The following is a 15,965-nucleotide window of genomic DNA, read 5'->3' on the forward strand; positions in this document are numbered from 1 at the left end:
AGTGACTTTTGATGGAATCTGAGAGCTCTCTGACCCTCCGTAGACAGCAAGAATACATATCAAATAACAAGAAATGTAGCAAAGGCTCAAGTAAAATAGTCAGTCACATGGACTATTGGACATGGACTAAAATTACGGTTAAACACCTGATCAACGCACAGAAAGTAGCAAGGGCATCAGTAAAATTGTTTGTCACATGGACTATATTACCATTGCCTTTGCTGCGTTTCTGTGCGTTGATCTTGGTAATATTCTTGCTGTCTATGGACGGGCCGGAGAGCTCTCGGATACCATCAAAAATATCTTAATTTGTGTTCTGAAGATGAATAAAGGTCTTATGGGTTTGGAACGACATTAGGGTGAGTAATTAATGACAATTTTAATTTTTGGGTGAACTAACCCTCAAAGATATGAAAGACGAGTGAAATATGCTGCTGGATTCAACAAAACATACTGTTCAAGAAATGTATGGTAGAAATCAGGAAATTCAGATGGACATTTTGTTAATTTGTAATTGCATATTTAAATTTGTATATGAAACAGATCATGATATATCCTATTTTTGTTTTTAAAGTGCTTTCCTAGATATTCATACGGTTTCAGAAATGAACACCAAAAATTATCATAAACTTTAAAAGTTTGTTTCTAAATCAGATATGATGGACTGAATTTTATAAACCTGTACATCTTTTAATGTGTGTTAATATGGAAATGAATACACATGCATATTGTGGAAGAAGATAGAAATGTGCTTGACTGATCAATTTCTATATATTTTTTCAAGTAAATTTCCATGTAAATTTTTACAAAAAACCTTAGTGATCCCAAACTTTTACACACACATATGTATATAACAAAGTTAAATAGAAAACCAAAATGGACCCATAGAGGAACACAGTATGCAAACAGTTTGGATGAGAGAGAAAAACTTTATCTCTTTGCCTTTTTCTCAAACATATCCAGGACAGATCTCTCTTTGCGTTTTACACCTGGACAGAGAAAACAAGAATAAATTATCTGTTTGAGTCAATAATTTCATAATAAAATATATTTTTTGTATATATAAATAATATCTTTAGGTCTAAATAATTACCTTTGGTGATGGTTTTGTCATTTTTGTCCTCTGAAGAGCGCTTTGCATATGCTGCTTTCATTCTCTGAATATTCTTTGTATGGACAACATCATGGTCCACAAGAGGACGAGGGTAATCTTTACCCACAATGCACCCTGCTCTCTCCTGAACGCTACGAGGAGCTTTCCAGGGCTCATATATGTACTCTGCAGGGAATTTATTCAGCACTGGAAGGTATTTCCTGGAAGACAAGCTGAGTCAGCATTTTGGAAGTACTTGTTTCACAGAAACTTTTATATTATTAACAGAATATAAAAAACAAAACTAACTTAATGTAATCCCCATATTTGTCAGTTTTCTTTCCAAAGGCGATAGGAGAGTACACTCTGAAATACTGATGAAAGAACGCGCTGGCTGAGAGCCACTGCCAGTTTCCTGCGTTTAGCGACCAATCAGCATCCAGCAGCAGTTCCTCAAAAACCTTCAGATGATCATGAGCAGAAACACAGCAGGTCAATGATTGTGTCTCTGATCTGTCTGTAACATAGCAGGTAAATGGGCCAAACATAAACCTTTTGGCCCTCCTCCCAACTTATCCACAAGTCTCCTCGGGTCAGAAAACAGGCGACCGCATGCCGGGCGAGATGATGGATCCAGCCCTCCTGACGTAATTGTGTCATGATGGCGTCAATGAATGGGAATCCGGTTCGAGCCTGAATTCACACATCCCCATCCTCTGTATTATGTTGATTATAATACATTCAAAAAACACACAAAAAAAAACTCACTTTACCTCTCTCCATGCAGCCAGGTGCTCGGGATTGTTGTCCCAGTCCACTTGCACACAGTGAGGGTTGCCTTCCATTCTGTTGAAGTTTGGGATCCCGACGGCAGTGGTGTAGAAAAACTCTCTCCACAGCAGCTGCCCATGCAGGGAGACTGGAGGTTTAGAGTGCTGCTGCTGCAAAAGACACCACCGCTGTCAGCCACACCAGGATCTTCCACTGTTAAACAGCTGCTTGTGGCTCAAGTAATGCATAAGACGTCTGACATACCCCTCTATACACTTCTGTGAGCCTCCACCAGAAGGTGCGTGCAGACAAGCAGCCGAATCGGACGTAGGGGCTCAGGACAGTGGTGCTGGGGATAATGGAGTTGGGGGAGGTCTGTGGTTTTTCAAACTTGCACACCCACGCCTGCAAATAGAATCCATATTTTCTTGTAAAGTACAATGTTTATATTGTCATTTATTTTTCCAAATTAATATTTTAAGCTACTTATGCTTAAACATTAAATTTATGGTTTAAATGTCTACCGGTATATAAAATATTCAGCACGTATTGGAGGTATATTTATTGCATCCATAGTAATGCATTTCATGCTGTATAAAGATCACCACAATTAAAATTATCATAAAATAATTTAATAAATTTTTTTTTTTACCAAGATATATTTAGGGTGAGAAAATGTATTTATATGTATTTTAATATGGAGCATATTCTAAAAATCTTAAAATCTCTTTGATTTTCACTTTGAAAATGCTATATTTATTATCGATATTTAATTATAATTTTTTTTACATTTGAACCATTTATTTGTAATATTGTTTTATCCTTTTTTGGCACACTTTTTGACTAGCACAATGCAAAATTTTGAATATATTATATATATATATATATATATAATTTTGACTATTCATTTTTTTATATGTTATGCTTTATAGGATATATGTGTATAAATGAATATATAAATGTATGTACTGTTCTCTGCATGTGCTCATCCAGTCTGCGCAGAGCTTCCTGTTCACCCCCAGGGAACAGCTTTGGTCCTAAAGATGATGTATCCAGCCCAAGATCTGCAAGAGTTGGAATCCCAAACTCCTCTTCATGGTCCTCAGAAGATGGAGTGGATACACCTTCCAAAGAAAGAGGCATTACAGTCTCATCTCATTTAGCATGATGTGCAAAAAGGTGTCTGGATACCTTTCATGTCCTCTTTGGTTGGAGCAGGAACAGGTTTTTTAGGAGGACCGATGTCCTTCACCACATTTTGAAAGCGAACGTAAGTCATGGGAGGCTTGCCGTTGTTCTCGTCAATAATCCTGTTTGCAAATGCAGGTGAGTATTTTTTTGTGTATATCTTTATCAAAATATGATTTACAAATTACCTCTCTATGTTGTAGAGAGTGTGAGAAATCTTCGGAATAACTTCCACACCACATTCCTTGGCTAACTTCATGACTTCCTTGTCTCTGCTCTGACTGTACGGCTCCGTATCAACCTCGAAAGTCAACCGAGTGATCTTCCATTTCTCAAAGAGCTTTGGAAGGACCTCTGTGGGCGGCCCACTGACAACAAACAGCCTAGAGGTACAAGAAACAAAAAAATGACATGAAACATCTTGAATGAAGAAAAACATATCTGTCCACAATTGACTCCAAGTGCTCTCAGCTCGAACCTCTACCTGATCTTCAGTTCCCATCCCTACCTTGAGTTGAGTTTCTTCAGACTGGCGTCCAGGTCTCTGAGAGCTTCTATCAGAAATCTCCATCGATTAATGCCTATGGATGTGTTGTTGGAGTACCAGGGGTCCAGCAGGAACAGGGGGTAGATGTGTCTACAGTCTTTCAGGGCAGCGATCAGAGCAGGATTATCATGTAAACGCAGACCCTTGCGGAACCAGTGAATGGAGTTATGGCTCATGGTCACTTTTAGGATGCGCAGACCTCTGCACGGTTAGACGGGTAAAAAGGGCACTAGAAAAATGAGCATAAATAGTACTTTAACACAAAGTCCAACTACACAAATGTGTTTTTGCTTGCAGTGGTTTTGTACATTGCGGGCAAATTGATTTGGAAACCATTTTCACATTAATATCAATAATTTTGTTTTTGCTTGATGTTTTGTTATTTTGATGTTTTTTCCTTTTTTGCTGTTTATAAAATAGTTTTAAATTAAACTGTTTAAACTTTACTTTTTATTATAAGAATCCTATCAAGTACATGTCAACTGTGCATTAATATAGCTGTGATAAATGGTAGCCTAATTGATAAACTCGGTATTCAGTACTGCAACATGAGTCTTATTAGAATTAAAAATGTAGTTTTAAGGGGTATTAATATATTAAAATGAACTAGAATCTAATGTGCCTCATATTGTTTTTTTTTTGAAAGTTTTTTATTATAATACAATCGATCGGATTCAAAGCTTTGCCCTGAAGAGCTTGTTAATTCTGCGGTATACATTACCGTTCCTCTCGTTGAGCCTAAAGTCTCTGCAATCAAAAACACACATTCTGAGATAATAGTGCAGTATAACTAAATACTCTATGGGTATTTTAATCAATGAGAAATTGATCAGTACTTACGGGTTTTCTGATTACATGAGTTCTGGCTTGCGTTTTGTAACACATTCCCCAACGTTACAAAAGAGCCATTCAGCAGCACGTGTCTCACAAGCTCAGCCAATCAGTGACTGTTTACTTGCTACAGGCTAGCCAATCAGGATGTAGTCAGTGAGGCATGCGCAGAGGGTTATTTTCCCCATGTGTTTAGCTTGTCGCATCCTGATTGGTTGGTGTTTAGCGGGCTGAATCATGGCGGAAAGCGAGAACGGAGGAGCTGCGAAAAGATTGAAAACCGATGCGAAGAATGACTGCGGAGACGCGGGAGAGCCAATATCCGACAGCCTGGTCTCGGACTTCAAAATCAGCCGAGTTCTGCGCGACTGTGCGCGGGAGAAGAACATCTTCATCCATGGGAAGGTGCGCGTGACGGAGAGAAATCACTCTGTGAAATCAGCTACCATCTTTTCCATTTCATTAGATGCTGGCATTTGAATTAATAAGCTCTTACTCATTTTTATAGTGCTTATTAAATGCTGTTTGTTTTTTTGTTATACACACTAATCCAATTGCTTATAGTAGTAACATTTAATGTTTTATAGCATTATTTGTTAACTTTTATTTGTCAGTACTACTATCATTAAAAAAATCTGGGTTATGTTGTGTTTTCTAGGTGAAGGATCAAGACGCTGTTGTGATCCTGGAGAAAACTCCCATCAGACAGGACACGCTGTCTGAGTTACTGAAGAGCAGTCAACTCAAGCTGGAGATGAAGAACGATGTGTACAGCACATACCAGCTGCAGGCTCCTGCGCACCTGAACGGTAGGGTCACAAACACAACAACGGGTTTAAACCAGCTTCTCTCTGGCTATCCTATTTGATAACATATACAGGAAAAGTGGCTTGCTTGTGCTACCATGCTGCATATGGTTTAATATAATAAGCTTTTAGTATCCTGATACAGCATGGTATTATCTTAGATACCATCACTGTAAAATTTGTTATATATATATATTTTTTTATAGAAAATTCAAAAGAACAGCATTTATTTAAAACTAATTAATTTACATTTGCCATTTGATATATATTGCTATTTCTTTTTAAAAAAATTTTTTATCAGTGATCATGATTTTAAATATATTTTTTTAAGCATTCTAATTTTAAAGGTTTTTTTTTATTTGCCAGAAACCTCTTCTATTTTTTAGAAAGTGTGAAAATATTATTGGAACTTTTTCCTTGGAATTTGTATCACAATTAAACAATTTCTCATTTTTGTAATAAAGAATCACTGTCCCCAATACTGCTGGCATTATCTTCACGGCAAGTTCCTTAAAAAAAGTTTACAGTTTAGTTAATGAAAAACTTGCACAACTACTTATTGAAAGTCCAAAGCTTGTTCAGCTCCATCACATGCAATTTACAAAATCCACACCATCACACATCAAACCAAAAATAAAAAAAACAAATTGTTCATAACAGAGATCAAAACGACAGTGGTGTGCCCTGCGACAGAGAAGCATGTTAAGAAGTATTTGCATCAGGAGGTTTTTCTGGTTGAAGAATCGGGAGAGGATTATCGTAACCTCACTCTACCGTACATCAGCAGTCAGAGCTTCAGTGTGCAGGTGAGACTTCACTGACCTCTGACCCTTCATTTCAATGCTGTTCCTGTCCCATGTGTCTCCTTTCTAAATGAAGCATATAAGTGCACTGCCCATGTTTCATTTGGTTTCAGTGGGTGCATAACATATTGGAGAAGAAAGCTGAGGCTGATCGGATTGTTTTTGAGGATCCAAACCCCGATACTGGTTTTGTTCTGTTGCCCGATTTCAAGTGGGATCAAAAGCAGGTGAATCTGAGTTGAATCAATATCGTAATATTTAGGAGTGAAAAAAGCCCAGTGTAAAACAAGGAATGCTTTCTTTCCTTTCCAGCTACAAGACCTTTATTTGATTGCTATTGTCCATCGGAGGGATGTTAAAAGTTTAAGAGATCTTACATCAGAGCACTTGCCGTTACTCACAAACATTCGCAGTAAAGGAGAGGTGAGTTATGGGTCATCGAAGTTCATCTATACTGTAAAAAATGATTTTTTTCAAAGATGTAAATACAGTAGTCGGCATTTGAAGTGGATCAAAACCTTTAATCAAAGTTGTCCTAAAGCCTAAAACCGAAATGCGTTCTTGTTTTAGGACAACTTTGATCCACTTTAAATGTTGACTACGATATATAAAAGAAAATATTATTTCAGTCTTTCTATTTCAAACATGATTCAGTGTGTTACATGCAGTTTCTTAGAAATGAATTGCAAAATTTACTAGCAAATTCTGACTGAGAATAGTTTCTACATGATTTTTTTTTTTTTTTTTTTTTTAAGTTAATTCACAAGGAATCTTCTTCATGATGAATAGAGTTGTGGTTTTGATGTCCACTAGATGCCACTGTTGATCTGAACATGTGATCCTGTCTTTGCTTGTCCAATGTAGCTGCTTGCTTTTTAAAAACATGTGGCACAGTGTTTAGCGCATATGCAATAGATGTATTGAGCTGTGGTCATCCTATTGAAGACGCGGGTTCAATTCCAGCCTGCTACATCTCACAATCTCAACTCAAAAGCCCCAAAACACAGTGAAAATCACAGCAAAGTATATTTGTGAGCTGTAGCATGGCTGCATGTGTCAAATTTGAATTCAAGTTTCATCTATATCCACAGGATGCCATTCAGCGGCAGTACAGCGTCCCTCCGAGCAAACTGCGCGTGTATCTCCACTATCAGCCATCATACTATCACCTCCATGTCCATTTTACCTCTGTGGAGTACGACGCTCCAGGTTGCAGAGTGGAAAGAGCCCACTTGCTTTCCGATGTCATTCAGAACTTGCAGGCAGATTCCAGTCACTATCACAATCGTAGCCTGGCGTTCCCGCTGCGGGCCGATGATGGTTTGCTTCTTAAGTTCAAAGAGGCTGGGAAAGTCTAGAGACGTGATTTTTGGGAACTTTTTTTTTATTTTATTTTTTAACTTTATAAATGTTCTATAAGTATCTGTACACTGCTTTTAAAAAGATGCATTATTACAGTATCTACTAGATGTATTGTTAAAAGGTCATGTTTTGACCTTTTGTTAGTAGTTTTATGTCTAAAACCAGTTAGATTTTTGTCATCAACTGCATTTTCATTAAAGTACTCATTGTTTTTAAATTGGATGGTTATGTCTGTCTGTTTTTTCATGTTGTGGTTGATCGTGTGGACGGAGCCCAAATTGATCAGAAAATTGAAGCCGAAATCACAGCATAACTATTGTCTTTTTGTGCAGATTAACATCGGAAGGGAGAGCTGGTTAGTCTTAATGGGTCTAGTCTCAGTAACGATTTCTTATTCATCCCGTTGTCTGACAACACAGTCAAATATATCACTGAAAACAGTTTTTAGAATTTAGCTGCATCAAAATACAGAATGTGGCACAGAGGCAAACAAATGTAATAAATAATAAATGTACATTTTGCATGTTCAGAAGAAGTGAGCTGCCGTCTTGCAGAAATACAAACAGGTTGTGTACTGTAAGTAAACTGCTCAGTGCAAAGAAAGAGAAGTCTTTTTTTTCATATGTCTAATAGACATGAACAAGTTCTTTGTAAAACATCTTTGACCTATGAAACATGTCTACTCTGCATGCTCCGTTAACTATGGTTTCACTAATAATAAAAATATATTACATAAAGCATCCATATTTGTGCATGCACATGATGATTAGATTAAAAACTTGAAGGCCTGGTTTCAAAAATGGGTCTTATCTTAAGCCAGGACTAGGCATTAGATAAATTAAGATATTTAAGCAACTTTTACAAAAATGTCTTAAAAGAAAATGTTACAGGTGTGCATCTTGACACAGAACAATGACACTGACATATTTTAAGATATGTCAGAGCGAGATGATTTCAGTTGAGACTGCTCAAACATGCTTTTTAGTCCGGGACTAGCTTAAACCTTGTCTGTGAACTGGGGGGGAAGTATTAACTTAAGGTACATTTAGAACAGGTAAAAAATGTGATTAAATTGCAATTATTCATGAGTTAACTCATGATAATCATGCGGTTAAATTATATATTTTAAGTTAAAATGACTAAAATTAAATGTAGGCTTCTGCTGGTAACTCATCAGTGGACTTTCCTCATCAATATAGGCTATATTTTTTCACACTGTTCTCATTCTTCCTAATTTCAAGTTTTTATATGAATGAACCTCTGATGGGAACTGGTTGTCTTCAAAGAAGTTTCGATCACATTTTCATTTTACCTGATTAAGTGTCATCTATGAGCTGAGCTACTTTGTTTACAGCCATTACCAGGGAAACCACTATATGTCTGACATTTCAAAGCACCCCCTACTGGCAGAGAATGAGTGCATTTTCAATAATCCAGTCTGCAATTTTGTTCAGACCAATGCAAAAATTCACTCACATAAATCCATTTTAAATTATATAAAAAAAGGGTTTAAAAGGGTTTCCATCAGTCCTCTTTGTTACAAGGCTTTTCTGGCACAAAAATAAACAATAAACAACAATACAAAAGTATGTACACAGTGTTTTTTAATGTTTATAAAGTGTCATATGTTACGAAAGTATGGTTTACACAGACAATCTGATTTAATAATTGCACAATTAAACAAAAACAAACATCACGGGACAAAAGAACGAACTTCTGTACGGTACGGTACTCCTGTCTGTACGGTAATTTCTCTACTGTGCGACAGACAGTCGAGTGGTTATGACGCAATCGTTAGCCTATTTTTACAAAAACTGTTTCTACGGGGCCATAATGTAACATAGAAGGTAATTGAGCCCTTTATACATTGTTGTGTATCTTTAGAAATAAATAATGGACAAATGGAGTCTTTAAATGCCTCAGATGTAAAGTTATTCTGTCAAAGTGATGCCAAAATGAATGGGAGTCAATGGGATGCTAACGCAAGTAAAGTTCTGCTACAAGATGGCGGCACGTGGCCGACTTCAACTTCCGGTCGACTTCCTTCCCGCCTGACTAGAACAGAACCTATAGAATAATGCGCATGCGCGACTGAACAAATCACTCCCCGAGTGACTCCTGAGTCACATTAAAGATTCGTTCAAAATGAACGAATCGTTCAAGAACGACACATCACTATTTTGGAGCCCAACTGGAAAACACAATAGCCCCGGGACGTCAGGCTAGCGATTTTGCGATCCCTGCATCTCATATCTATCCAGTTTGTGAACCATTGGTTTCCACACTGGTTTCGTTAAACGAAAGAAATAAAAAATCTAATTTTAAAAGATTGTCTCAAAAGAATCACCTGTTCAGGAATCGGATCATGAACTTGCATTACCGAGCCAAAGAATATATATTATTGAACATTTAAAATAAATAAAGACTTCATGTTCATCTGTAAAGCACATAAAGCTATCATTTGACTTGATAAACCTTTATTTCATGCATGATTTGTATGGATCTGTTGACTGAATGCAAAGTGTGAATTCTAGGAGAATGTTTGTGTAGTGATGACCACGTATGCACATTTACTAGGTAGGAGCTGTTAAATGAACAGGCTGCTGCATGCAGTTTTTTTTCTTTCAACAGAGAGTTATTTTCCATAGCCTACAGTGACGGACTGACTTTACTGATTAGCGATTGGCTCTTTCATTCAGAAGGCGGGGCTTCCTGTGATTGAGCGGCCATATTGAGCGTTGCATTTTCCCCATTCAAAACTATACAAGTGACATGTCTTGGGTATTGTATACATGTGACTGAGAATAGTGGCCTTCTTTAATAAACTATTACCTGGAGACTTGGTATTGGCAAATCGTGTATTTGACATCAGAGACAGTGTTGGACTTGTGTGTGCAGAAGTGAAAATACCCGCATTCACAAGAGGACCCAGCCAGCTGGATGCAAAAGATGTGGAGGAAACACTCCAGATAGCTCACTTCAGGGTTCATGTGGAGAGGGTGATTGGATGTGTACGCACAAAGTACACCATACTAAATGGAATTGTACCAGTCAGCATGGTACTCCCATGTCAAGGTGAAGACATGATGTTCCTGGACGAGATTGTGACTGTATGCTGTGCCCTGACTAATATGTGTCCCAGTGTTGTCAGGAAACCATAAACTATGGCTGTCAAATTATTTGATCACAGTTAATCATCCAAAATCAAACTTTGTGTACGGTGTATATTCAAGTGTATATATAAATACAAATGCATACGTGTGTGTGTAAAAAAGAAATAGTAACGTGTATATACTGTACACACATACATATAAATCTATACACATGCATATCTTGCATTATCAGTGTTATGCATATTGCATACCAACTGTTACAATAATAAATGGCAAACATCTTTAATTCTGTATCTCTTTATTTGTGCATCAACACACTGAGGTAAATGTGTACAGTTTACAGTAATGCATATAAAACAGGTAAAGGGGCAGTGTAACACATAAAAGCTAATTAGGTTAACAAGTATCAAGACCACAGGTAAGGCAACAAGTGAAAAAATACATAGAAAAACAATTATTTAATTCATATGTTCAGTGCTCTTGTAATGCTAATACAACAGGAGTAACGTGTAACAACGGTCTAACCTTCAAGTATCAAGAACATACATAATGCAATAAGTTAAATGGAAAAACAACTGATTTTAGAGGTTCAGTGCAAGTGTAGTGCAAATACAACAGGTGTAAAATGTAAGTATAACCTTCAAGTATCCAGAACATTGTAAAATGTAATAAGTAAAAAGTTAAATAGAAAAACAATTAAAGTTGTGTAACTTGTGCATTTACAACGGGTGTAACATGTAATAGTGTAACCTAAGTATAAAGAACATAGATGATGCAATAAGTGAAAAAAGGTAAATAGGAATGATAAATAATAGACAATTATTAAAACAAATTTATTCAAGACAACTATAAGTACAAAAACACACTCCAATGCGTTTGTGTACAGGAGGTACAAAGCCATGACTCAGTTCTGAAGGTGCCACACAGCTGAGGTGGAACCACTAGAATGCACAATTCTCATTGTCACAAGCCACCATGTGGGAACAACCGTTTTCTGCTCATTGATGCAGAAAATCTGAAGGTCCTGCACCCATCCATTTGTAATTTGCAGGTGGGCCTCAAGAGATTTATGAGTTTTAAATTTCTCAGATGTGTACACACTGACAAACAAACAAACAAGGTAAGAAAATACATCGAGCAAGGTTACGTGCAGCAGCTCGTAAAGATCATCCGACCATTCTTAGTGTTTGTACGGATCGAGTTCGTTGATTGTCTTGAATTTTTCTAAGTACTGCAACTTTGCTTCCTTGTTGAGTTTTTCTTTATATGTAATCTTACACTTGATCATTGTTCGGTCCATTGTTATTCCTGTTAATTATAACTGTGTACTATAATGACGGCTGACGAGCGTGTTCCCAAACATGGCCGCGACTACCCAGAATGTAATGCGTTCTCACTGCTTTACATTACACAATCAAAGTCTTACAATGCCCTTTGTTCACAGGGAATCACAAATCACAATAGAATTATCCTTGCTGATAATATCTACTCATGTAATATTTTTTTTTAAAGGACAGTTCATTGGAAATGAATTGTCCTAATTTTGTATTTTCTTACAAAAATCCATTGTGCAGCTTTAGACGGCTTGGAATAGAGCACTAAACATTGTATGGACTGGGGTTTTGGTCTATTTGGACCTATTAGTTTCCAATCTATTTGAATTATTTTTGTGTTCCACACATAGTGTTGCTTCTGGTTAAAATACGAGTCCTCTATCGTATTGCTTTCTCTTGTTAAAAATTTGTCTCATTTGAATCAAAAATTTGGGAAAAATATTCACAGATCAAACACCGTTTACAAGAGATAACAAGAGTTCTAAACAAATATGGAACAAGTGAAGGACTTTTTCACTGGGGGAAGCGTTATTATGGATTATGGACTCATATTTTAGCCAGAAGCAAAAGTTTAAAGTTAAATTGCCTCAATGGATTTGTTTCTTACAAACACACAGCTTTTTCGCTTCATATCTTGGATGGCCTGAGGGTGAGTACATTTTCAGTTTTGGGTGAACTATTTCTTTAAAGCTTCACATTCAGATCGACCTACTTGATTCATATTGAGAGACATCAAATATGTTATCTTTGTGTTTTTCCTCTAAAGCACCTGAAGCCAGTTGCAATGATAACTAATTGCTTTCTTTCCTTTAGGGTTTTGTTGCATCTGGCCATTGCTAATTTCAGTGTTGTCACTATAACTAAATCACTTGTGTGCTTCCACTCAGGCTTCAGCTCATTGTTATATGTTCATTAATTCCAAGTAATTACAAGGTCTTATTACTTATCTGCTGTTATATGTTTGGTAGCAGGATTCAATATTTAGACAGAAAATTCCAGAGAAGAATGTAAAAGTCCTTAAGAGCTCTCCAACAATTATATAATTATACCACACAAGTGCTGCTGTCAGACAGAGCCACTCTATCTCCATATATATATATATATATGTATATATATAAAATATAATATATTGTGTGTGTACCCCCTCAGTTACCCATGTATAACTTAAAGCTCAAAACAATAATCAGTGGTTATGCTCTATCTGTCTAGCCCCCCGACAGTTATATAACTACGTATAACTTAATTAAAGCTGAGACAATAACCAGCGGTTATGACAAGTACTATGACTAGCCCCACATAGTTAATGCAACTCAGTACAACTTAACTAAAGTCAAGTGGTTAGTCAGAAATCTAAAATCCACCTGATGTGCCCTATGCTCCATCAAGCCTGAGTTTTAGTATGCACTTAACCCTGGACACAAATTTGCGGAAACATAGCCTTCACTTAATGTACTTGAGAAAATAATTTCAGAGTAAATAAAATGTAACAATTTATTATCATTTATTATCAGTCAGGTAAGTATTATGCCAAATACATAGCCAATTCATAGATATCAAATCAAAACAAGACATCAAATTCTCAAAGATAAATCTAAGAGTAAAAGATGCATACCTGACTTTTAGTAAAATACACTTATACATATACAATTGGAATTTGCATTAACTCAGGTCCCAAATCTGGGTGGCTTTACAACTCAATGGGAATAGAAGGTAATTTACATGGAGGACCCTGGGAAAGGGCACTCCCATTACAGTAATCAATATATCTCTTACCTCTTAGGATCTGAATTATCTTTTAGTCTACTTTTGTAAGATTGAGACCATTGTACCAGTCACCCTGAGACAATTCAAATGACACCAAATATGACTGTAAATTTCACTTGCATTAATGTAAAACATTATATTATTGACCATTCTGAGTAAAACCAAGTGGAGGGAGGGTGGGTAAGGAAGGGGATGAGAAGGAACTGATAACATATGTGAGAGAGGTGTTTCCCGCACTGCCTCTTTGTGAAATGTGGGAACAGATGACTATATGTTAATGCACTGTGTGTCTCAGAAGATCAAAGTGTCTTAGTTTCTGTAAGTCTTACAGTTAAAATGACTAATATGCATTCAAACATGAATACTTCTAATTACTAAAGTTCTATCCTTAAATAATATTAATATTAATATTATACAGCTTGACTGACTGATGTTAATAGTGTACTTTCAAATATGAAAAAACTGCACCATTTTACAAATATTTATTATATATATGTGTGTGTGTGTGTTTGTGTGTGTGTATATATACATATATATATATATATATTAGTGGTGGGCATAGATTAATTTTTTTTAATCTAGATTAATCTCACTGTAATCTTGTTATTAATCTAGATTAAAATGGCTCATTTGAATTCTGCCGAAGGCATTCAGAATATGTGTGCTACCCAAATAAAATAATGACTAAAAGTAACGTTAAGTCTTTGAGAACGGGTTTCTCAAGACAGGTGGCTCATCGCCTGTTTCCAAAATGCATCACAAACTGCTTGAGAAAACTGTAAACTATTTCCACATTGCACAAGGTGCAAACAACCTTACGCCTGTTTCACACATAATCCGTCTGCAGTGCGTATGCATTTCGTATTTTTTACGCACCCATGTTAACGGATTCCAGTGTTCACGCGGTTGCGGTCCGTCAGTGCGTTCCAGGAGCGTTGCGTCTGCAGCAGTGCAACGATCAATTACGTACTGAGTAGAGGACTGCAAATGCGTCCAGTTTGAAAGCACAATGAGTATGAGTCCGTGCATACGCACTAGAGCTGTAATCGGGCCATAAAAGTTAGGCCCGACAGGTTTCGTCCTGAGCCCGACAAGTAGATTTTGATTGACAGCTTTTTAAAAGCCCGAACTCATTTAAAGCCCGACATTATTCAAATGTGCACACACACACAGCTCTTTTGTCAAGAATGCGTCATTTATACATGTTTTTAACATAGTTTATTCATAACTAACGTAGACTAGACCACTTGGAAGTTGGAATAAAGAAATAAAATAAGTCCTCTGTGACATCTTAACATCTTAGCACTCTAAATAGACATAGGCTCATTTAGCCTATAAATAGACCAGCGCACCAATAGAAACGAGTCTTTTTTAACAAGTTGAATTAAGATAAATTTTAAATTAAGATGGGTATTTGGCAATAACGAAATTTAAGATAAAGGCTCAATGAATATTTAGTTATCATTTAAAAAACCTTTACTCACAGAGATTTGGCTAAGCCTACATGTTTTTGAGGAGGAGAACTATTGAATCCACTGTAAATGGCTTCAGTGCGTTCCTGCGCTCACTGATGGTGCGTCATTATTCAGTCATTATTCTCATTATAAACACGGTCAAAACTTTTCCAAACCTCAGACTTTGCTTTAGTTGCTGGTGCAACCAAAACATAATCACCAGAGGCAAGCCTCCGTTTCACATACTCAGCATCCATTTTCACATCTTTCTCGCGCTAATCGAAACACATCACATGACCGCTCGTTTACCTCGCAAACCGGAGCGCAAGCCCGAGCCCGGCCCGAGCCCGCGTAAAATGATATAAATTAAGCCTGAACCCGTCGGGTCCCTTCGGGTTCGGGCAAAGATCTTCAGCTCTAATACACACTGCAGACGGAGTAGCCTATGTGTGAAACAGGCATGCGTCCTGTCGAGGTTTCCATTGGGAAGCTTCTTTAAAAAAAATAAAAATAAAATTACCTGAAGCAAACCCGGCAGCATCTTAGCTGCATCCATGTTAGCACGTCACGTTTGATGTGGTAATTTCACAGTAGGCATACACACAGGTTTAAAGACTCGTTCTCGCCCCCTACAGATTCGACTAGGTATACATCCGTGCTAAAATATCAAGGTGAAAGTCATCATAGCTCGCGTAGTATAGACCCAGCTCTCAACCCAACTTTGAGAATAGATCAATGGCGATATTTTTTTTATCGCCCGATAAGAGTCTCACGTTAACGAAGCACGTTAACGCCGATAACAGCCCACCACTAATATATATATATATATATATATATATATATATATATATATACACAGAGTATTTACGCTAATGTTGGCATTATTCTTTTATTAAATG

At 36.9% G+C, this 15,965-nt stretch overlaps 2 protein-coding genes across 2 annotated transcripts; one reads left to right on the plus strand and one right to left on the minus strand.

Annotated features, from left to right (window-relative positions):
* Positions 1-544: 544 nt before the first annotated feature.
* On the minus strand, positions 545-4,580 carry cry5 (cryptochrome circadian regulator 5). Its single transcript, XM_059539215.1, has 11 exons — positions 4,440-4,580; positions 3,567-3,828; positions 3,241-3,441; positions 3,056-3,174; positions 2,834-2,988; positions 2,129-2,269; positions 1,867-2,034; positions 1,646-1,786; positions 1,403-1,554; positions 1,094-1,314; positions 545-989 (listed from the first exon to the last, which is right to left on the minus strand). The coding sequence occupies exons 2-11, from the start codon at positions 3,773-3,775 to the stop codon at positions 931-933; spliced, it is 1,566 nt and encodes a 521-aa protein (XP_059395198.1). The 5' UTR covers positions 3,776-3,828; positions 4,440-4,580; the 3' UTR covers positions 545-930.
* Positions 4,581-4,630: 50 nt separating this feature from the next.
* Positions 4,631-7,623, plus strand: dcps (decapping enzyme, scavenger). Its single transcript, XM_059539217.1, has 6 exons — positions 4,631-4,835; positions 5,089-5,239; positions 5,897-6,042; positions 6,153-6,266; positions 6,352-6,462; positions 7,131-7,623. Exons 1-6 carry the CDS (start codon positions 4,668-4,670, stop codon positions 7,395-7,397), a joined length of 957 nt encoding a protein of 318 aa, XP_059395200.1. The 5' UTR covers positions 4,631-4,667; the 3' UTR covers positions 7,398-7,623.
* Positions 7,624-15,965: the final 8,342 nt, after the last annotated feature.

Source organism: Carassius carassius, chromosome 45, assembly GCF_963082965.1.
Source record: "Carassius carassius chromosome 45, fCarCar2.1, whole genome shotgun sequence".
NCBI lineage: Eukaryota > Metazoa > Chordata > Actinopteri > Cypriniformes > Cyprinidae > Carassius > Carassius carassius.

What these genes read in the sequence shown, in the direction of transcription:
- cry5 (XM_059539215.1), bottom strand. Translation starts at nt 3,775, where the DNA reads ATGAGCCATAACTCCATTCACTGGTTCCGCAAGGGTCTGCGTTTACAT. An exon ending in ACTCTCTACAACATAGAGAG is followed by an intron (nt 3,175 to 3,240) that starts GTAATTTGTAAA and finishes ATTTGCAAACAG; the next exon opens with GATTATTGACGAGAACAACG. An exon ending in TGACAAAACCATCACCAAAG is followed by an intron (nt 990 to 1,093) that starts GTAATTATTTAG and finishes TTCTCTGTCCAG; the next exon opens with GTGTAAAACGCAAAGAGAGA.
- dcps (XM_059539217.1), top strand. Translation starts at nt 4,668, where the DNA reads ATGGCGGAAAGCGAGAACGGAGGAGCTGCGAAAAGATTGAAAACCGAT. An exon ending in ACATCTTCATCCATGGGAAG is followed by an intron (nt 4,836 to 5,088) that starts GTGCGCGTGACG and finishes TGTGTTTTCTAG; the next exon opens with GTGAAGGATCAAGACGCTGT. An exon ending in ACATTCGCAGTAAAGGAGAG is followed by an intron (nt 6,463 to 7,130) that starts GTGAGTTATGGG and finishes CTATATCCACAG; the next exon opens with GATGCCATTCAGCGGCAGTA.